General features: G+C 45.9%; 5 protein-coding genes across 10 annotated transcripts; 3 read left to right on the plus strand and 2 right to left on the minus strand.

Annotated features, from left to right (window-relative positions):
• Positions 1 to 107: 107 nt before the first annotated feature.
• On the minus strand, positions 108 to 7,760 carry LOC122622305 (THO complex subunit 2). 2 transcript variants are annotated; one of them, XM_043800680.1, is made up of 15 exons: positions 7,397 to 7,760; positions 7,049 to 7,217; positions 6,700 to 6,947; positions 6,505 to 6,638; positions 6,016 to 6,416; positions 5,209 to 5,958; positions 4,758 to 5,147; positions 4,349 to 4,696; positions 3,693 to 4,286; positions 2,944 to 3,634; positions 2,298 to 2,882; positions 2,192 to 2,238; positions 639 to 813; positions 538 to 581; positions 108 to 455 (listed from the first exon to the last, which is right to left on the minus strand). In XM_043800680.1, exons 1-15 carry the CDS (start codon positions 7,621 to 7,623, stop codon positions 330 to 332), a joined length of 4,929 nt encoding a protein of 1,642 aa, XP_043656615.1. In that variant the 5' UTR covers positions 7,624 to 7,760; the 3' UTR covers positions 108 to 329. The 2 variants fall into 2 exon arrangements, with proteins under 2 accessions (XP_043656615.1, XP_043656622.1); XM_043800687.1 differs by having other exon boundaries at positions 109 to 455; positions 2,192 to 2,235.
• Positions 7,761 to 7,971: 211 nt separating this feature from the next.
• On the minus strand, positions 7,972 to 9,880 carry LOC122625617. Its single transcript, XM_043805710.1, has 2 exons — positions 9,514 to 9,880; positions 7,972 to 9,440 (listed from the first exon to the last, which is right to left on the minus strand). The coding sequence occupies exons 1-2, from the start codon at positions 9,650 to 9,652 to the stop codon at positions 8,527 to 8,529; spliced, it is 1,053 nt and encodes a 350-aa protein (XP_043661645.1). The 5' UTR covers positions 9,653 to 9,880; the 3' UTR covers positions 7,972 to 8,526.
• Positions 9,881 to 10,148: 268 nt separating this feature from the next.
• On the plus strand, positions 10,149 to 14,252 carry LOC122613645 (tubulin-specific chaperone D). Its single transcript, XM_043787930.1, has 5 exons — positions 10,149 to 11,233; positions 11,290 to 12,423; positions 12,484 to 12,903; positions 12,971 to 13,437; positions 13,497 to 14,252. The coding sequence occupies exons 1-5, from the start codon at positions 10,291 to 10,293 to the stop codon at positions 14,100 to 14,102; spliced, it is 3,570 nt and encodes a 1,189-aa protein (XP_043643865.1). The 5' UTR covers positions 10,149 to 10,290; the 3' UTR covers positions 14,103 to 14,252.
• A 219-nt stretch (positions 14,253 to 14,471) lies between these two features.
• Positions 14,472 to 18,060, plus strand: LOC122611813 (putative apoptosis-inducing factor 1, mitochondrial). 3 transcript variants are annotated; one of them, XM_043785150.1, is made up of 7 exons: positions 14,472 to 14,869; positions 14,952 to 15,184; positions 15,473 to 15,754; positions 15,810 to 15,912; positions 16,103 to 16,352; positions 16,408 to 17,226; positions 17,281 to 17,577. In XM_043785150.1, exons 1-7 carry the CDS (start codon positions 14,758 to 14,760, stop codon positions 17,429 to 17,431), a joined length of 1,950 nt encoding a protein of 649 aa, XP_043641085.1. In that variant the 5' UTR covers positions 14,472 to 14,757; the 3' UTR covers positions 17,432 to 17,577. The 3 variants fall into 3 exon arrangements, with proteins under 3 accessions (XP_043641085.1, XP_043641083.1, XP_043641084.1); XM_043785148.1 differs by having other exon boundaries at positions 14,473 to 14,869; positions 16,408 to 17,222; positions 17,281 to 18,060; XM_043785149.1 differs by having other exon boundaries at positions 14,473 to 14,869; positions 14,952 to 14,989; positions 16,408 to 17,222; positions 17,281 to 18,060.
• Positions 18,061 to 18,307: 247 nt separating this feature from the next.
• Positions 18,308 to 20,385, plus strand: LOC122611816. 3 transcript variants are annotated; one of them, XM_043785153.1, is made up of 2 exons: positions 18,308 to 18,527; positions 18,578 to 20,385. In XM_043785153.1, exon 2 carries the CDS (start codon positions 18,599 to 18,601, stop codon positions 19,070 to 19,072), a length of 474 nt encoding a protein of 157 aa, XP_043641088.1. In that variant the 5' UTR covers positions 18,308 to 18,527; positions 18,578 to 18,598; the 3' UTR covers positions 19,073 to 20,385. The 3 variants fall into 3 exon arrangements, with proteins under 3 accessions (XP_043641088.1, XP_043641089.1, XP_043641090.1); XM_043785154.1 differs by having other exon boundaries at positions 18,592 to 20,385; XM_043785155.1 differs by having other exon boundaries at positions 18,484 to 18,491.
• The last annotated feature ends 3 nt before the right edge of the window (positions 20,386 to 20,388 follow it).

Here is a 20,388-nt window from a genome sequence, read left to right on the forward strand (position 1 = left end):
AATAAGTAACACAACGCATTTACATCTTAATCGTATTGCAATTGAACAATTTATTATGTTTAAACACAAACACAATGTGGGGAATGAACTTCTCGTACAAATATTATGGCTATTACAGTTCCCATTCAGAAAACACAAAGGTTTAGTCATTTTTACAATGTAATTGTTTGAATTTCTCTTTTAAAATAGTCACTAAAAATTGTACAAATTTCAAAAGTAGTTTCGTTCTTTGCTACAATGGATGGATAGGCCATTCAAAATTCTTTAAAAATTAAACAAAATGCGCTCCACAATGCACAGATCGGGCGAACAAAAGGCCCCGATTGCATTCAATAGTTGACTCTGGAGGATCGAGTGGACTTGCTGATGTACTGCCGTTCCTCGCCCCGTGAGCCGCTGGCTCCTCCTCTTTCTCTATCGAATTTCTCATGTGATCGCTCCCGCGGTGACTTTTCCTATGGATTGGGAACCACGTTAGTTGTAATCCACCAATTCCAGGAGTTGATAATGTTGAGGACTACTGGATATAAGACTCACCCTATGCCGCTCTCTATCCCGCAGTTCTTCTTCGCCATTTTGTGCTGAAATTCGTTCGCATTTGAATGTCTTGACTATCCGATAAATGATTCTTGTCTCACCTTCGCGTCGACGCTTATGTTCGTTGCTATTGGACTCTTCGACGCGGTCGCGCTTGCGCCCCAACTTGCGATCCTTGCGAGCGTCCCGCTCCTCATCCGACAGTTTATCCTTGTTGCGCTCTTTGGTCTTGAGGCCGCGCGCCTTCTTCACGCTGTCCACCAGTTCCTCCACCTTCTGCAACGGCACGGGATTAATGGTTGTGAAAACTTGCTTCCTCTAAACGTTAAAGGATGTGCGTTTAACTACTTAAAACTGCAACAAAAACTGAAAAGGTACAACTGTTTCGCTGTTCGCCTGTGTCTGTTAGGTGTCCTCTGTCTTATATGGTTTATAAGTCCGCCGTCCCCACCACGCGCCCATCACTTACCCGTGCACAGTCTCAACATCAACGAATTAAGAACTAAACTGGGCTGCACAGGTAACTTTTCCGTAGGTTGGAAATCAGAGAAGCGGGTGACTCAGCTGACTCGGCAGACTCCACTAGGAATCCTCGGAAATTTTGGGGCTTTCACGAAGTCGATGTTGAAGAATTGTTTAGCAGCAGGTATTCCACAGATAATTGAATTGATTTTTTCCTCGTTAGCATAGTAAGCTGGTATCCGGATAATTTACATCTTCACATGGGCAGTCGGGCAAGAGGATCGTACATTTCATTTTGAAGATTTGAAATTTAGAAGTGGCTTGTTGAACGAAGTTGCTAGGTTTTGAGTTGGATGCACGTGCTTTCTATCAATCAGTACCTTGACTTTTACTGAATGATCATCACAAGTTAGCAAAGAGATGTCCTTTTCAAGTACAGGTTTCCAGAATCTCGACTTATTTGTTGAATTCCATTTTGTAGTTTTTTGAAGTACATTTGTTCGTTATATTGAAGCCTTAGAATTTGTTGTATTGTATGGCAGCTGTAGTTAAGATGTTTTTCATTTTTTTCCGTGTAGATTTTAAGGTAGAATATAGTTGATTTATTTTTCCTTCAAATGTAATCCGGTTTTGTTTGGTTGTAGAATTTCCCGCCTTCGTCGTGTTTATTTGGCTTTGGAAGATTGTCCTTCGCGTTTGTCCTGGTCTTCTCACATTTGATTGTCGTCTCTATGGTCCCGATACTCCAGGTTGTTTTCTTATTTACACAACTAATCTTATACTATTAAAATTAATTAACAAATTTAGAAAAAATAAAAAAAAAATCCTTCTAGGTAAATTAACGATGATGCTTTTACAATGCTTCACTTTTTTCTTATAACTTGGCTTAAAATTAACACCCCGGAGTGTTCTAAACATAGAACTTAGGAATATTGCCCACAAGATCCATCGCATCCTCATCAAGTTTCGCTTTTAGATTATAGATTTTTAGTTTGAGGTGGCAGGTGCGTTATTGATTCGTTGACTTTAAAGTTGCAGTTTCGAGCAGAAGTTGGTGATGAAAACCGTTTTAAGTTTCGCATAGTCAATCAGAACCTCGAATACTTTCCCTCCAGATTTGACCGTCATCGTAGTGTTGTTTTATACTGTTGTTGTCTTAGCGTACTTATGTCTGCAACCATATGCTACTAACCTTTGAACTGCTGGTTGACGACTCCAATTTGCGACGCTTTGAATCTACTAAAACGAAGGAACGTTAGAAATGAAGTCGACATATTTAGATGGTCGGATCTACGCACCTTTTTCGAATTCAATGGTCTCATGGCTACGTTGACGATGCTGCATGGAACCGTTGCTCTCGTTGGACACTGAGCTCAGGTCCCTCATCCGCCCCTCGAACTCCTCGTAGTGGCGATTATCGGTGCTGCCCACCAAGTCCACGGTCTCGACCCCATCCCCATGCCGGTTACGCTCTTCGGCGCCGCGTCGCGATGGCTTTTCGCGCTTCCGCTGCTGCGCTTCCAACTCCTCCAGACGCTGAGAACGTTCCCGCGACCTCTGATGCAGTTCGGCTTCTGTGCGCTCCTTGACCCGCACCGGGTCTCTGGAACTGCGATGGCTACTAATGCTTCGTTGGTCGTGCTGATCCTGTCTGTCTCGATCCATATCCCGATTACGGCTTTCGCTCTGTCGGCTGCCATTGCTGCCGTTGCTTGCCTGTTCCTGCGGGTCATCCTTGCTGCGCGACTGGGACTCGCGTGGCGCTGGCAGATCACGTTGTTTGCTTTCGCGTTCGCTGTTGGATGCCGTTGAAGCGGCTGTGGACACCAGAGTGACGGTATTGCCTTCGCCTTTTTGGCTCTTCGATTCGCGCGTTGTGGAAGCTAAAACGTGTAAAAGATAGCTTAAATATTGATTTTATTTGCATTTAATATTTCAACCCACCTGCTTTTGCCTCTGGCTCTCTGTTGCCCGACTTTTGTTCGCTGCTGTAGAGGGGGGCAGTTCCGCTGGTAGCCCTTGTTCCTTGTGTATGTGCAGATGGAGAGGTGGGTGACACTTTATCGGATCTGTTGGGTGCGGCAGGAGCGCTGGCATTGGTCGGCGACTCCTTATTAGGCCGCTCGGCAATTTGATGAAAGACACTCTCCTTCAGCATGTGGGGAGTCTTCAGCTTCAGCTGTCCAATGTAGCTGGAGGCAATGGCATACAGATCCGGTCGCTTTGTCTTCTCCTCCTCGCGCACCTTGTCCACCTTACGCTCGATGATTTGCGCCAGTTTGGCAAGAACTGGATAGTGAGGCAGTATTCGCATAAGGATAATCAGTGCATTCCTGATCTGCATAAAGTCCTTCGAGTCCAAACAGAATACAATCGCCTTGGTAATCTTGTAGTGCCACTTGTGACACACATGCCGATAGTTTTCGTAGCCAACGTGATCGTTGGCCTCGGAGAACTGATTGCTAACACGAAACTTGGTCACAAAGCCAGGATAATTGGCGCACTCCTTGTTAAACACCGCCTGATCCGCATGCCAACGCATCACGGTTTCGAGCATGGCACACAAAAAGCGTCCGTACCGCGTAGCCTCGCCCTCAGTGCACGAAGTAACCGAATAAGTGATGTCACAAAAGATCTAAGGAAAAGATGAAAGAGTTAGATCGATTTTTGGTAAAAATATTTGGTGTTATTACCCTATCGTAGCAAAGCAGGGTAGAGAAGTTCGATGTCTTGAGGTTGTGAATGGCGTGCACGAACTTCGCGCAATATAGCGCATCCAGAGCTGTAAAGGTGCAACGCGGGAAGAGGCAGAGCTGCAGGAACTGCGTGATGGTGTCGTTCTTTGCCGATTTGGCTGATCGTAGAAGGAACCAACTATCCTTTTGCTCCTGCAACCGCTGCGAGATCTTGTCAACGTGCTCATGTTGCTTCTTACGCTCGTCGTTCAGCTTCTCCATTAGCGCAATGTAGCGCTCCTGCTCCTTCTTGTTCTTAGATTGGTTAGAGTCTTTGCCTTCTGCAGCTTGCTGGGCCAGCTGCTTCAGCTTGGCGATCTCCCTCTGATAGCTTTCGTTCGGCACGTGCAGATCGTACATGCTCAGACTCCAAAAAGTTACCAGGAATTGCGGACTAATGTCCTCCCACACTTTGGAGCTGTGCAGTGGACGAACAGACTCTACAATAGGGTGCATGATCAACTGCGTGGCTTCCAAATACTTTTGGAGTTTTTGCGTCGTGGTGAGCTTCTTGGCGTTAGGGTCAGCCTTGCGCAATTGATCGTATTTTTGCTGTAGGAGGTATTAGGTTTAAATGTAAATATTATGTCTCAAAATGGATTGCGCCGACTTACATTGATCTGATGAGTGAACATGGGCCTAGCCAAGAAGAAGGCCACATCTGTGTTTATGTGGTACTCGCGGAGCATGGTAATAATCGAGGGTAACCGCTCCACATACTCATCCACAGAATAAGTAGAGCCCAGGAAAGTACCAAACTGGACGAGTGTGTCCTGGCACTGATCATACAGGTTTCCCACCAACTTTAAGTGACTGTGCGCCGCTGTCTCACGATAAATGACGCAGTGCTTCTGTTGAGCCATCAAAAGGCAAATGGCCACGGCGAGATCATTGTTAGCCAAGGCCTCCTTCAGGCGATTAGATGACTTTTTCGTGTTCCTCACTTGACTAAAGTAGCCAGCCTAGAACGACAAACACACTCAATCGACTGAACAATAATATAACAAAGACTAGTATAATTACCTCTCCCCTGAGCTGTTCACCTCCACACATGGCTTGCAACTGATGATTAGTCATCTCCTCGCAGGACTCCACGCCAGCCATCTTATGCACGATTTCCCTCAGAATCAGTAAGTCCAGGCTCTTCTGCGATTTTAGCTGATTAGCCACATACTGAAGCAACCCACTGAGCTCAATGCTGTACTTCTTGTAGATGGTGCCGCAGAAGGAGGCAAGACTCTGCAGCCACAAGGATAACGACGTGCCATCATCCTTGAACCTGAGACGACCCGTTACCGTCAAGGACTCGATAATGCAGTATCCCAAACAGTCAAAAGACAAGGCAGTAAGATACTTGAGCATGTCGCAGACCGGCCCAATGAGATTGTCATAGATTTGAATTTGCAAGAGAATCTATTGAAATAGTAATGAAAATAAATAAACTTATTTGGAAAAGCAAGTAAGTAAAACTCACATAGTCGAAAAGCAGTCCTGGGGCACAATGGCTGTACTTTCCTACCAGACGTCCCAACTGCTTGACGTTTTCCTTGCTCACGCGCTTCATGAGCGCCTTGATATCCCTCTGTGCCAATCCACATCTCCTGATCAAATTGGGATGCATCTGGTAGCTGTCGTTCTTCCAACGCGCATACAAACTGTAGCGAAAATGATACGGGAAATACTTGAGCACAGCCCAAATCTCTTCAGACATTGAGCAGTTGTTGTCCAGGTAGAGAAGGGAGGGTAGAATGCAGGCATCCAGCGAGCTCATAATGTCATAGTAGTGCTGCTCTGCCTCCGAATTCGGCGGAGGTCCATTTAGGCTGTCTACACCCATATCGACCACTAGTTTCCGCATGATACGGATTAGCTTGTACATCAGCACAGTGTCGTAGTGCATGGCAGGTCCCAACACATTGGCCATCGGCCAGGTGTACTTTCTTAAGTCGCTGAATTCCTTTGCCTGCATCTTGGCCACCAACTTGGCATCGTCATACAGGCGATTTCGGCTCTGCCTTCGTCCAGCGGGAGCCTTAAAGCACTTCTTGTAGTAGATATTCTCCACGGACAGGTGAATCAGATCGGCAATGGCACGGGCAATGGGTTCCTGTAGTACTACCGCCTGTTCGGGAAGCTTCTGGATGATCTTAGACGCATTCTCCCAGTCGCCAACTTTAAGCAGAGCCTCGCAGAGACCAAACTTTTGGTTTGCATTGTATTTTTCCTGCAAAAAAAACGATATCGTTAGTAGAATCCCTCACGAAACGTTTACGTGCTCTACCTCATTGAACTTCTTAACCGAGGGCGGCGGTGGTGGATCCTTTTCGTCTTCCTTTTTGTTGGTTTGAATAAGGTTCAGCTTGCGGACCATTTCCCTGGCATCCGCCAGCTCCTCCTCCCAGTCCGCTTTGATGCTGCCATCGTTCGGAGTTAACCACACATATACATCGTTCAGTGCAATGACGCTGTGCTTAAGCAAAAGAGCACAAACATGATATAACGAGCGGGGCGTGCGAGAGTCCTTAAAGTGGCAGAACTTGTATCCAAGGACCTCGCAAATAATGGCACCAGTGGGCATGTAGCTGCGCAGCAGGGGTATAAACAAGTTCCATCGATCCGGACGAGTTTCAAAGGACTCGATAATAATGTCCAGCACGCGATTCGGATCCAGATTAAAGCAACCTGCAATTCAGTTACCAATTAATAAGTTAACTTTGCATATTGGTTTGACACTGTTTACAAATATTCAATGCTATCGTAAATATGTTACCTATAAGGGATTTTATGATATCCATTATGCTCTCTGGGGTGGTGCTCTCGTCAAACTCCTGGTTTAGCTCTGTAATAAGCTTGGCGAAACCTTCGCTCTCCTCTCGGAAAAGATTAAATCGACGCTGCTTATAGCTGAAAAGGAACGTAAAAATTACATATTGTATCAGGGTTTAATCGCTTTTATTATACGTACTATAGCTTGGTTTTGACCTTGATGAACTTGGAGTAGAAGCTCTTGTTCTTGACGATTCCCACCTCCTGCAGCGTATCGATTTCCAAACGCTCTTTTAAAAGACTTTCTGGAACCACCTTGTCCAGGTCCTTGACAAGTTGCACAAAGGCATGTCGTTCTTCCTGAAATCCATCGGTTATAAGGGAGGTTTCGCTGTCCAGAATGTTAACCACGTCCACTATGAGGCTGGGAAAGTCCGCATGGAGGGCCTGGAACATTAATATATATGTAAGTTAACTAGTGTAGATCCATATGTTAAAAAAAAATAATCCATATAAAGCTTCCCCTAGAAAAACAGATTTTTACTCACCACGACTTCCAGAAGCAGGTGGAGTACTATGTCCTTTTTGTGGGTGAAGCGCAGGGCCTGCCAGAGAAGCTGGTATATGGCATTGGAGATGCCCTGCTTGAAGACGCCGTTCTTGTCGTAGACGGGCGTATCCGCCGAATCCTGTAACTGCTGCTTGAGGTACTTCAGGCTAGAAGTAAACGTTTTATTTAGCTAGGGAACGAGGAACAGTCGGTCCAAACAGTCGATCCAGCAGCTAGACACAAACTGACGACAGCCACTGTACTGCGAGTGCGAGTGTTTGGGCGCGTGTGCGTATATCTCTGGCTGCGTTTGCATCGGTGTCGGAGCGTGGTACCACACACGTACAATTCGCTGCGTCCGGATTTGTCGAAGTGCTTGAAGACCTCCGGATTCAGTGTGCCGGGCTCCTTGCCACCGGCTGCGCTGCTGGCGGCTCCTCCATTCGTGTCCGATGGTGCGGAGGTTCGGTTTTCCGCCGTCGCCGCTGCATCGCCGCCTCCAACGCCATCCTGCGCTCCCGTAACGCTCTTCAGCTTTTTCAGCCGGCGTATCCGGTCTGTGGATCTCTGCATCCTCGGATCAGGTGGAACACGCGGGCGCTTTGCTGCGGGGGCTGAATTCTGCTCCCGAATCGATTAAATCGCTGTACTTGTCGAAATATTTGACAAATTTTCACACTTTTTTTAGTTAGTGTCACCAGTGTGACCGTACCGCTTGCCTAACTAAATGCCGTTCGCCGAAACGAAAACGTCCAGCTGCCAGAACCGAGTTTCACGTTACCTTTTTTCTGGAATGTTTAACATGGAACATAAAATAATAAATAGACTTGATATATATTTTGAGGGAAGTACACTTTATTTATATTTTAAATATATATAAATGTATCTTACGCACATTTCAATAAAACTAACCGTATAAGATTGTTTTTGAAGAAAATGCCTGTTTAATTTATTAATAACAAGGCTTGACATTTTATATCGGAACATTGGGAATTGAAACTTAAATCATTTTGCGATTATCTCGCCCTAAAATCTTTGTCCCTCTTTGTAAATAAAATTGTATGCGCATATAAATTAGGGGTCTCTTCAAAAACGGAATCTGAAATCAATCCAAATCCATTAATATTCCCTCCAGATGATGACCCAATGATAAGCAAAACATTAAACTTTTATCAGCATCAGCAGTTCTTTTCTTTAAATATATTCGATTTGTTATATATTGCTAAAGAACAGGCCGCAACAGCCATTGCCGGAGTCAAAATTGTTAAAATGATCTATTGGCCAATACATATCAATGATTCAAAAGCAAGTCAGCATGTGGATAATGGTCTTATGATAACGATTTTGCCAATGAAGCACAAAACATCTACTCATGTTTGAGTAGTGTTTCCTCTAAAACGTGTAACAATGTAAAAGAAATATTTGTTGGGTAATGTAAAATCGTAATAATTTGGTAGAAAGCTGAAGGCAAAGTCTTCATAGTAAGGGTTCATTCTCTATCTTGACATCGCACTCAATCATGGAGCTATCCACATAGTCTAACGAGGATGGTGATTTTGGGCTACTGATTTGGTAGTTGGAATTGGATAGATGGTAATGGGTTTTCTCCAGCTGAGAGGCAAAACTCGAGTTCGGGGCGGGCGTTAGCTTGGGCAGTCCTCGCTCTGGAACGGCTCCTGGTCCCGCCCCAGAGAGCATCTGTTGATCCTCCTCCCTGAGTTCCACCAGAACTCGCGCCATCTCCATTCGAAACTTGAGATTGCTAATGGCCGACAGACACTTTACGTGGGGCATCATGCTTAGCATAAAACTTAAGTCCGAATCGTTCTTCAGATCGGCTTCAGTGGCAGACTTTGTCGCCGGGCTGGCGTATCCATTCAAAAACGTGCCATCGTTCGACGGTGAAGTCTTCCTCCGACGTCCCCTCTTCGAGGGCGGCGGTGGACGTGGCAGGAATTGTTGATGGCATGGCAAGTGCGTGGGCAATGTGGGCGAGAGATCCTGATCGGAGCGCTGGGCGCCCGAAGATGAGGAATCCAACGGCTTGATCAGCGAACCCTTATCCGAGCCTGAGTCCTGTGGCACTGACGGTTCCCGCTGGAATATGTCGTCGATGATCTCAAAATCAACAGAGTCATCATTGTCCAAATCCACATCGATTGCGAAGTCAACTAGGCGTGTGGACTCACAGACATCCGACTGCTCGGCGTCCATCACGAAGGGCTCCGGGGGAAAGGGCACCAGGCGCTCCGGATCGAAGATGTGGCGCATGAACTCCAGCGACCGAAAGTACGGCCAGTGGGACATCTCGATGCGTTTCTGCTGTATCTTGCGCACCTCCGCCCGGTAGCTGTCCCGCATTCCCTTGAAACGTTTCTTGCAGAGCGTAACTGCAAAATTTGCCAGGTGTTATTTTTAGGTTTCCTAGGCAAAAGAAACCCTGCTCGTTTTCCCGCCACTCACCATCCTGCTGCATGATCTGCGCAACGCTCGCCCACTGGAGTGGTGCGTCCTGGTTGCGGTACGCCATGGCCATGTTGGTGTCCCACAGACACCGCCGCTTGGACACTTCCGCTATGAGACGGTAGTTATCTGATTTCATGGTGTACTAGACCAGAAATTGTGGTTTGTCAACAAATGCAACGCTCCAGAACTTGCGGGTCCCGAACTTTCAACGCGATTTTCACAGCAATCACCGCGCTCACAGCAAACTCGACGAATGTGTGAGCGGACCGACTCTATCGTACGACTTTTAAAATCCAAATCTGGCTTGCTTTGCTGCGTTTTAAGGAAATATAAAAAATTTCGCTTTCGCTTAATCTCGCAAATTCGCTTTGCCACTACAAATAAAAAAATAACTACGCCTGGCAACTCTGGCCAAACAGCTGCTTAACGGTATTACCAGCTGCAAGCAAAACGGCCACACCAAAGACAACATGACACTAGCTGAATTTATTTCGCTGAACGATTTATTACAAACCTTATTTAATAACTGCAGTTGTATCCACAAATGTCAGTTTAATGAAAGAAAAAATAAAATAAAGAACCTTTCAATAGGAAAAATTTCGTTACTCACATGCCAGTTTTGCTCTTTATCGCCCTGAAACGAGTCAGTCAGTGGTGTCATAGCAGTATGATTTCAGTAGAGTTGCAACTCTGGCAGCTAAACAAATGATTCACAAACGAATTGATTTTGTTGCCGGCTGTGGGTTTAAAACTCGATAAAAACGTCAAGCAGCCATGTCGAATCCTGTGGAGGAGTGCAAGGATGAGGACCTGCCCGCAAACACGCTGGAGCACTTCACCGAACTGCAGCAGGTGCTGCAAATGATTGAAAACATAAAATCCATTGCCGCTAGCACCTTTGAAAGAGAGTTCGAGCAGTACGCCCAGGTTTTGTCCAGATATCAGGAGCAGCCCCACCTGCTGGATCCACATTTGGAGGAGTTGCTCGGCAAACTACTCCAAAAGATTCGAAAGCCAGATCTGGATACGGGAGAGCTCCATGCCGCCTTCAAGTATCTCTACATCATCTGTAAAGTTCGCACCTATAAGGTACTGGTGAAGTTTATGCCACACGAACTGAGCGATCTGGAGTTTGTCCTGGATCTGCTGGGTCAGCAGAATCCCAAGGAGTTCGAGCAGTGGGAAACGCGCTACATACTGCTCCTGTGGATGTCTATCCTGGTCCTGAATCCCTTTCACATGTCGAGACTAGATGCCTATGACACCTCTCCTTCTGCTCCCACCACCAATTGCAGTCCCGTGAACCATGTCCAGTCGAAGAACACCAAGATGGATCGCATCTTCGAGCTCATCCAGCTTTATGTGTCCTCCAACGACACTTGCAGCAGCATGGCTGCTTTCCTGGCCGCCAAGTATTTCATTCGCAGTGACATCAAGGATCTATACCTGGAGCGCTTTCTGGAGTGGATCATGGAGCAGCACCAAGCGGATACGGTGAATGTGAATTTCGGCCAGCTGGCTGCTGTAGCTGCTATTTTAAAGCACGGAAAGCGGGAGGACCTACTGCCGTATGCGGACAAACTTCTTCAGTGGATCACTTCCTGTCAGTACAAGGATGACAACGACTTTCTCAAGTACAAGAACTATGTAAAAATCGTCCAGAGAATCGGATTGGTTCATTTGAAGCCACGCATTGCCAGCTGGCGCTATAAAAGAGGTAAGCTTGGGTTCGTAATTCACGCATGAAACCATAATAAAGCAATATTTACGTAGGTACTCGTTCACTGGCGACCAATCTAAACCAGACAACTGCAGCAGGAGGTGACCCAGCTGTTTTGGAGCCATCGCTAGAAGAAGGCGAGGAAATAGTGGTCCCCGATGCTATAGAAGAGGTGATAGAGGAGCTGCTCCAGGCACTGCGTAGCGGAGGAAACGATATACGCTGGAGTGCCGCCAAGGGATTAGGCAGAGTTACCAATCGCCTTCCAAAGGAGCTGGCCGATGAGGTTATAGGCTCTGTGATTGATATACTTAACCCGCTGGAACCCCACGAGGCCTGGCACGGTGCGTGCCTGGCTTTGGCAGAACTGGCAAAACGGGGATTGCTGCTGCCACATCGATTGGAGGAACTGGTTCCTCTCCTTATGCAGGCGCTCTTCTACGATGAGATGAAGGGCTACATGTCGGTGGGGCAGCACATCCGGGATTCAGCCTGCTACATGTGCTGGGCATTTGCCAGGGCTTACAATCCGGATGACGTGAAACCCTTTGTGCACAAAATCTCATCAGGCTTGCTGACCGTTGCTGTGTTCGATCGCGAGGTGAACTGCAGGCGGGCTGCCTCTGCCGCTTTTCAGGAAAGTGTGGGACGCTTGGGAAACTTTCCCTTCGGAATCGAGATATCCACCACGACGGACTTCTATTCCGTTGGCATCCGGCAGAATTCCTACCTAAACATCAGTGACTACATTGCACAGTTCGAGGTGTACAGGGAACCATTGATTAATCATCTAGTGCAGCATAAGGTAAACCATTGGGATCCGGCTATAAGAGAGCTTACAGCCAAAGCCCTGCATAAACTCTCCCTTTGGGAGCCCGAGTACATGGCCGCTGTGGTGCTTCCACAACTGCTGGCCAAAACAGACACCATCGATATTAACTGCCGACATGGTTGTGTCTTGGCCATGGGAGAAATAACTCTGGCCCTGCGGAAACTGGAGGAAAAGAGTGATCCCCAAGTGGTTTACCTATCCAACCAAAGGGTTGCGGAGCTCAATGAATTGATAACCACGTTCCTAGAGAAAAATTGCTATCGCGGAATGAGCGGAGAGCTGATGAAATCCTGCACGAGCAACTACATAAAGAACTGCAGTCAGGCCAAGTTGCAGGCTACGCCGGAGTGTTTGGGTAGGAAATGAGTCACTAAAGTATAGTAAGCATATGATTAATTGTGTTTATTCTTTTCAGCTTCCTGGCAGAAAGTCATCGACTCCTGTCTGGTCACCAAATCAAACGCCATTCGGGATTGTGCGGTGGAGGCGTTCGGCGAACTCAGTGCCACCTATTACTGCTCAGATGCCAGACGCGAGGAAAACGAAGCCATTATCAGTGCTTATTTAAGGGGAGCAGAGAACGATTTGGAGGAGCACATTCGCATGGGCTACATTGCTGCTCTGGGTGTGCTCCCCTCACTCATGATCCGTACTCATCTGCCGGCTATAATGGACAGTCTGGTGAAGCACTGCCTAACTCCACTGCAAGCGGTTCTGGTGGGTGAAATGGGTGACCGCGAGAACATCCAGGCATACAGGTGGAGCGAGGCACGGACTCAGAGCGTGCGGGCCTTGACCAAGTTGGTGAAGACCGTGGGATATGGAGGGGGAACTGGTGAGTCTAAGATCATAGTTATGGTCTAAAAATTTTAACTAATCTTAGCATACACTTTCTATTTCAGACTCGTTTGCTGAGCCTAAAAACTTTAACAAGGTCATCGAATGCCTGTTGAAAGCCTTGGAAGAGTACACCCTGGACAACCGTGGTGACATTGGAGCATGGGTGAGGGAGGCGGCCATGTCATCGCTCTACGAAATCGTCACCACTTGTCCGCCAGATCTGCTCGCTCAAGAGCAAGTGCACGAGATTGTTGTGGGCTTCATGCAGCAGGCTGTGGAGAAGATCGATCGCACTCGTGGACTAGGAGGTCGTCTTTGCTGCCAGCTTATCCATCATCAGCCCAGGATCCCCCACATACGGGAGCATTCGAAACTTTTGGAAATATTTCCCGCGGATGCGGATTCCGTGCTGTGGTTATTTGCCGATCACACATTCCCCCTGTTCTGTGAGCTGCTCGCGCTGCCGGATTACTCTAAAAGAGTCCTTCTGGGTCTGAGTGCCAGCATTGGTCAACTAACTGAATCTCTTGTAAGTTGTATAGTTTGCCTTTTGGGTTTACTTTATTAACTAAAATATTTGTTCTACAGATCAAGTATGCATCCAGTGCCTTATTCCACTTCTTGCGTTCCAATCCAGAGACTGTTCCACGTCTCTGCTCTGAGATTGTCCAGATTTTCGAGGAGCACCTGCTAAACGAGCGCGTGACCTATCCTCTGCTCAGTTTCCTAGATATACTCATTGGATCCGGAACTGTGGAATCGGTTCTACATGATGAAGCAAATCCCTTTGCAGAGGACATCTTTAAACTGCTGAACCTGGAGGTTAAGGGCTACAAGAAGCTGTATAAGACTGCTACCAGCATCAGTGCTTTTTGCCAGCTGCTTCAGGTTCCTCGTTTGTCCAGACGCATCCTCTCCAAGCTCTCAGTATTCCTTGGACTGCAGCATGTCCACGTTCGCAAAACCGCTGCCACAAAATTATACGAAGCGTTGGCTCTTCACGGCGATGTAACCGAAGTGCCCGAGGATAATATGGATGAAATCCTAACCCTGCTCTCGGAAACGGACTGGACCCTGCCGCTGGTGGAGGTGCGTCCGCTGAGGAACCAGTTGTGCCAACTAATGGACATCAAGCCTCCCGTAAGCGGAGCAGCTGCAGCAGCCGCGTTGCAGCAAGCGAATGCTGATAAATGAATATTAAGCATTACAAGCATTTAATATATTAATGCACAATTATACTGACAACATAAGTGGTATTCTTAAGAATTTGTAAGATTTCTTTGAACTTGATATTGGCCGCACATCTTCATTTTAACTTCATTAAATTAATTTAATTAACCATGATTGTTCGTTATTTTTAATTTGTGTTTTAACACTTATCTTTCTAAGAAAGAAGTTTCAAGTTCGATTTCAAAACTTCATCTACAGGAAATACATAAAACATTTTTCAACGAATTTTTTATACATATATAAAATATATATTTATATAATATATTTCAAAATTCATATTTAGCTATTTTCAAGCCGAATAATTTCTCAAAGTGCTTGGCATTTCCCCTTCTCACTGCGACGGTCACACTGAGACAGAGACAGAAAAAAACAAGACAGGCGAGGGAATGAAAAATACAAATAAATTAAACGCGGACTATCCAAAAGCAAGAAGGGATAAAGGCGTCGAGATCAATTAAACACCGCCGGACATCACACGGAGAAATTTGTCATAGAAATTGGTTCTTTTGTAAACAAAACACAAACTCGCAAAACACACGTTTCTTTCGCCGCACGACGTTGTTACGTTACACAATTGTGGATTGTGGTGTCACCTGTTCCGGAGCCAGTGTAAATCACGATGAGTATTTGGGGGGTCCGATGTCTGACGCAGAAGTTCATCCGGCAGGCGTACATCCTGGCCAACAGAAGGCTATTGGGTCCAGTGCCGCAGCGGTCGCCGCCGGCATACGGTAAGTGAGGTTATGGCTGGCAAAACCGATCCGTGTTTTCATGTTTTTGCGGACAACTAACTAGTACTTACTTTGATTTCAGCTCCTCTTCGGCCGGCGCACAGTAGCCTCTATCAAATGGTAAAGAAACGCACCCTCGAGGCGCGCACCAAATTGCAAGCCAACAAATATCCGAATAACCAAGTCTGCGTCACCAAGCCCTCGACCACGCCCCCCGTTGAGGAGTACGAGACGGCGGTGGAGGCAGCTGGCATTCCCGCCTACGCCAATGCCCAGTTTCAAGCCCATTCCCCGTCGGAGCCACTCTTTAAAGTGGTACCCATTCCATTCCACCCAGTCCATTCATCATCCATTTTAGCTGGATAAGTTGGGGGATGCAAACGAGGGTATCGCGCCAAAAGTTGTAGAAACTAAACCTTTTTGTATTATTAGCTCATATTTTCTTTAAAAGTCGGTAGTCAATAGCATTGCCAATTTCTGATAAGCATTGTGAAATTGATTACTAGGGAAAATGTAGTGTTACTAATCCGAAACCAGTTTGCATCCCCATCAAAGATTTACAGAGTTTCCTCACAGATATTAACTAATACAATTCGTTTTCAGGGCTTTGCTGATGTCAAGTCCGTCTGCAGTGCTAAGGATGTGTTGAAGTCAGACAGTGCAAAGCTCAGCACCAGTCAGCCCGTCCTGGATTCCTGCAAAGCGGCTAATCCCTGCGAGGAATTTAAGCGGAAACGTAAGGAGACCACCTGTCAGCCCTGCAACGAGGATGGCACTGCTTCCGGTAGCGGTGATGGTGGTGACGAGGAGTGCGAGTGCCGCATGAAGGACCTACGGCTTAAGTGCCTTTTGGGTGCCTTGGCTGCCCTGTTAGCCGGAGGATTGGTATGTTTTGATCTGATATCTAAAAGTGATCTATAACTACATTGCAATCATATAGCTCGCTTGGTTTATGACGCGGGATACGGATGACAGTGAAGCCAGAAAAGCCCAGGAAGAGGAGGAGCAACGAAAACGTAGATTAATTGCTGGACTAGCCACGAGTAAGTAAAGATGACATAAGCTGTAAAGAACTTTCTAGGCTCAACTCATTTTGTAATTCGCATGCAGATAAGCACTATCTAATGCATTTCTCAAAATCATCATGATTGGATAATAATTACAAAAATACAATAACAGAGTCATGTTTTTATGATAAGCCGAGTTAACTTATCGCTTTCTCTTTCTGCGCAGGTCCGCCCAGTTCCGAGGACCTTCCCAAGCATGTGCCGTACCTGATTATCGGCGGCGGAACCGCTGCCTTCTCTGCTTTCCGTGCCATCAAGTCTAACGATGCAACAGCCAAGGTTTTGATGATTAGCAACGAGTTCCGCAAGCCCTACATGCGTCCTCCACTGTCCAAGGAGCTGTGGTATACGCCCAATCCTAACGAGGATCCCATCAAGGACTATCGATTTAAGCAATGGACGGGATCCGAGAGAAGGTAGATCTAAATCATATACTTGAAACATATTTAATTATCCCCTTCTTGCTCACAGCTTGTTCTTTGAGCCGGATGAGTTTTTCATAGACCCTGAAGATCTGGATGATAATGCAAATGGCGGTATTGCCGTCGCTCAAGGTTTCTCTGTGAAGAAGGTGGACGCTCAAAAACGCATAGTGACGTTGAACGACGGTTACGAGATAAACTACGACGAATGCCTCATTGCCACCGGCTGCTCCCCCAAGAACCTGACCATGCTCCGTGATGCGCCGCCAAGCGTGCTCGAAAAAGTAATGGTCTATCGCACACCCGACGACTTTGATCGCCTCCGAAAATTGGCTGCGGAAAAGCGTTCAATCACAATTGTTGGCAATGGATTTATCGGAAGTGAACTGGCCTGCTCTCTGGCACACTATTCCAGAGAGAACAATGGTGGCAAAGTGTACCAGGTGTTCCAGGAGAACGCCAACATGTCAAAGGTTCTTCCAAACTACTTAAGTCGCTGGACGACGGCAAAAATGGAAGCCCAGGGTGTCTGCGTCATCCCCAATGCCAGCATTCGATCGGCAGTTCGCGATGAATCCAATCTGAAGTTGGAGTTAAACAATGGAATGACTTTAATGTCGGACGTGGTGGTTGTCTGCGTGGGCTGCACACCAAACACGGATCTCGCAGGACCCAGCAGGCTAGAGGTGGACAGGAGTCTCGGTGGGTTTGTGGTCAATGCAGAGCTGGAGGCCAGGCGGAATCTGTACGTGGCTGGTGATGCTTCCTGCTTCTTTGATCCTCTGCTGGGCAGGCGACGGGTGGAACACCATGATCACTCGGTGGTCTCTGGTCGGCTGGCCGGCGAGAACATGACGGGAGCAAGTAAGTTACTGAGCTTATGCCAATCGATCCAGTGTAATGTTCGCCGTTCCTTTTGCAGAAAAACCATATCAACATCAGAGCATGTTTTGGTCCGACCTAGGTCCAGAGATCGGGTACGAGGGTATCGGCTTGGTGGATTCTTCGCTACCCACCGTTGGTGTGTTCGCCCTGCCCTCGGACTCCGGCACGCGCGTCGACCAACTGGCTGAGTCCAGTGATTCCGAGGTGGTGGAGACCAATACGAGTTCCAACACGTCGTCGAAATCCGATGACGGGGCTAGCCCAGATGGCGTTACCTGTGATCCCGATGAGGCGGGCAACTATGGCAAGGGTGTAATATTCTACTTGAAGAACGACAAGATCGTCGGCATCCTGCTGTGGAACCTCTTCAATCGGATAGGCTTAGCTAGGACAATAATCAATCAGAATAAGAAGTACGATGACCTCAATGAGGTGGCCAAACTGTTCGAGATTCACGCGTAGAGAACAGAGAGTCCCTAGGGACCAAGGAGAAGATCTGGCTATCCGGATGTGCTTATCAGCACACACCAAACAGAAACGATACAAACCGAATGCCTTTAACTGTGTTTACTGTGTACATTTGCAACTGCAACTAGATACGAACGGCAATGGCGCAATGCAACAGAAATTTTAGTTTTATTATTTTTGGAATAAACCTTATTTTGTAGTCAACGACATTGATTCGGTTATGTAGCAGCCCAGTGCATATCTGCATGTAAATATTAAAAAGTCGTAGACCAGCGGATTTCTGTTGAATTGTGTGTAACTTCGTAATAAACAAAGCGCCAAAAAGTTGTTGACAAAAAATTGACCGTAACACCTAAACTGTTTATATTATTCATTTTCACTGTTGAAACACCCGCTTTTTGATCTTGAGGCACTCATTATTTAACTAATCTTAAGGGTTTTTGTCTTGATTTCTATTTAAATAAAGTGTAAGAACTTTGGAACATAATTTTTGTAACTTCAATCATGTTGCCCATTTGTTTGTTTTCCGAGTTGTCACCACGTTCCTGATATAAAACTCAAAAATAGGTATTTTTCAGAATTTTCCAAGAATTGGCTTTTGAGCCATCTGCCTTCCAAAGGACTTGCACCTGGCTTATTAGGGTTGGCAAGATTAGCGGCCGAATAGTCTGAATAACGTTAGGATCAATAAAATTCGCGATATATCACTGCTTAACTAGGATCCTACCTGGCTTGTGCCAAAGGTTACTTATTAGGGCAACTGGGATTACCGGCCAATTGGTAGGTAGAGCGCAAGGGCGGGCGGACCATAACCAGGTAAATCTTTGTGATATATAAACTTTGCGCTGAGACCAGCAGGACATCAGTTCCTTCTCGACAGTCCAATCATGAAGTACCGCATGTTGAACAAACGCAAGCAGGCGACCCCCTCGCCAGTGAGACAATCCGACACAGAAGACGTGTCCATGGCCAACCACAGTGCTCTGGAACTGGAGGCAGCTGCAGCTCTCCTGTTGCTCCGCTACCAATATGATCGGCAAGTGTGCAACAGCATTATATCCTACACGGAGTCCTGTTCTCCGACTCCACCGCCGGCAGTTGCCGATAACACGACGCCAAAGGATCAGACTGTTCGTCCGCCAGTCGCCAGCCAGCCGTTGAAGAAACGCTCCATACCATCGCACCTACTCAGGAGATCCCTGACACCGGCCAAATCCGAGACTTCGGTGAGCAACAAGTCGATAGTCAAGGCCAAAACGAGGACTCCAATTCCCAGTAAAGAGCGCAACTGCAACAGGTCCTTGCTCAAGTCCTGCAGAAACATGATTCGCGAGTTTTTGGACAATCAGGAGCTTATCTAAAAAAGTTTAACTACGTATCCTAGGATAACCGCCTGAAACCAATTCTACATTTTTAAATTTACCCAAATCAAGATTTTAGAAATCTTCGCTTAAAACGCCACAGTGAATTGCACGATTGCAAAAAAGAACAATCAATGAATTTTTAAAGCGATGTAGCCCAGTAAATAACAATCCCACTTAAGGCCCAAGAAAGATAAAGCCGATCCTTGGGATCCTGGATTTCACTTTTCAATTTATTTATTGCATATAAATTTGTTTCCTTTTTTATACATATATAAATTATGTATTGATCGAAAGATAACGTATTCAATGGAAGAACAGGTATTGTGGCGACACTAGAGTGCTAATTATTAGCTATTGGCGGTGTTTAAACTTAAGGCGTACGAAAAACAAATAGAAAATTATCTTTACCGTAGATCTACACAATAATTAATAATTACAGTTGCACTACAGGCTAAATGTATGAACGTGCATTGATGATATCTCTTCCTAACTCTGTTCACTCCGTTTAATGTAATTAATAAAGTGCTTCAAATGTACATTTTCTATTGTTTCATTGTTTTTTAGCTGGTGAGTGGGTTGTGGGCGGCGGGTGGTGGGAGAGTGGTGGTAAGATCGTAAGCGGTTTTACAAACTAAAGTTGTTAATGCTTAAATGAACACCTTCATTTGCTGCTGCTGCTGCTGGGCTGCCATTTGATTGCAGCCACTTAAACTAACGTACAAATAATAATAATAAAAATAAGAGCAATAGAAAACTAATGTGTATACATATATGCTTGTATCATTGCTATGTTAAAATGGAAGCCAATGTTTTTCTATCTCTATTTCTTGTTGCAGTGTATCTAGGGCTAGGGGCTCAATTGAAATTGAATTTTGAAAGCTCTTTTTTCAGGCTGATCTTGAAGCAAGAGCAGCCCCATCCTCGCATGAAGGATCGCGAAACTGTTTCAGCTTCGCTTTTTGGAGCTGCTCCATTTTCGTTAGCATTCAGCCAATGTGAATCAAAGATAATTCTGTTGTTATCACAAGAAATCAATTTGTCTTGTTGTATACAAAAACTCTTTCTATGCTGATTTGTATATTAATTAACAATTTCGACAACAATTCAAATTTCATATTTCCTTCACTTTCTTTCGATTTTAACAATGTTTGTTTTTGTTTTTTGTTCTTTTTTTGTTTTCATAAATTTGAAACCATTGTTGAGGCAACATTTGTAAAGCTCAAAGGTGGCAACACTTACGGTCTACTGGCTAATTTCTACTCCTTATTCGCTACTCATTACTTATATGATTGGTTATGGTTAGGCATATTTTT

The sequence above is a fragment of the Drosophila teissieri genome, chromosome 2L (assembly GCF_016746235.2).
Source record: "Drosophila teissieri strain GT53w chromosome 2L, Prin_Dtei_1.1, whole genome shotgun sequence".
NCBI lineage: Eukaryota > Metazoa > Arthropoda > Insecta > Diptera > Drosophilidae > Drosophila > Drosophila teissieri.

Coding starts and splice junctions, on each gene's coding strand:
- LOC122622305 (XM_043800680.1), bottom strand. CDS start 7,623: ATGCAGAGATCCACAGACCGGATACGCCGGCTGAAAAAGCTGAAGAGC. Junction 4,697..4,757: donor GTGAACAGCTCAGGGGAGAG/GTAATTATACTA, acceptor TTGTCGTTCTAG/GCTGGCTACTTTAGTCAAGT. Junction 2,239..2,297: donor GACCATTGAATTCGAAAAAG/GTGCGTAGATCC, acceptor CCTTCGTTTTAG/TAGATTCAAAGCGTCGCAAA.
- LOC122625617 (XM_043805710.1), bottom strand. CDS start 9,652: ATGAAATCAGATAACTACCGTCTCATAGCGGAAGTGTCCAAGCGGCGG. Junction 9,441..9,513: donor GCAGATCATGCAGCAGGATG/GTGAGTGGCGGG, acceptor CAAATTTTGCAG/TTACGCTCTGCAAGAAACGT.
- LOC122613645 (XM_043787930.1), top strand. CDS start 10,291: ATGTCGAATCCTGTGGAGGAGTGCAAGGATGAGGACCTGCCCGCAAAC. Junction 11,234..11,289: donor CAGCTGGCGCTATAAAAGAG/GTAAGCTTGGGT, acceptor ATATTTACGTAG/GTACTCGTTCACTGGCGACC. Junction 12,424..12,483: donor GGCTACGCCGGAGTGTTTGG/GTAGGAAATGAG, acceptor TATTCTTTTCAG/CTTCCTGGCAGAAAGTCATC.
- LOC122611813 (XM_043785148.1), top strand. CDS start 14,758: ATGAGTATTTGGGGGGTCCGATGTCTGACGCAGAAGTTCATCCGGCAG. Junction 14,870..14,951: donor GCGGTCGCCGCCGGCATACG/GTAAGTGAGGTT, acceptor CTTTGATTTCAG/CTCCTCTTCGGCCGGCGCAC. Junction 15,755..15,809: donor CCCTGTTAGCCGGAGGATTG/GTATGTTTTGAT, acceptor GCAATCATATAG/CTCGCTTGGTTTATGACGCG.
- LOC122611816 (XM_043785153.1), top strand. CDS start 18,599: ATGAAGTACCGCATGTTGAACAAACGCAAGCAGGCGACCCCCTCGCCA.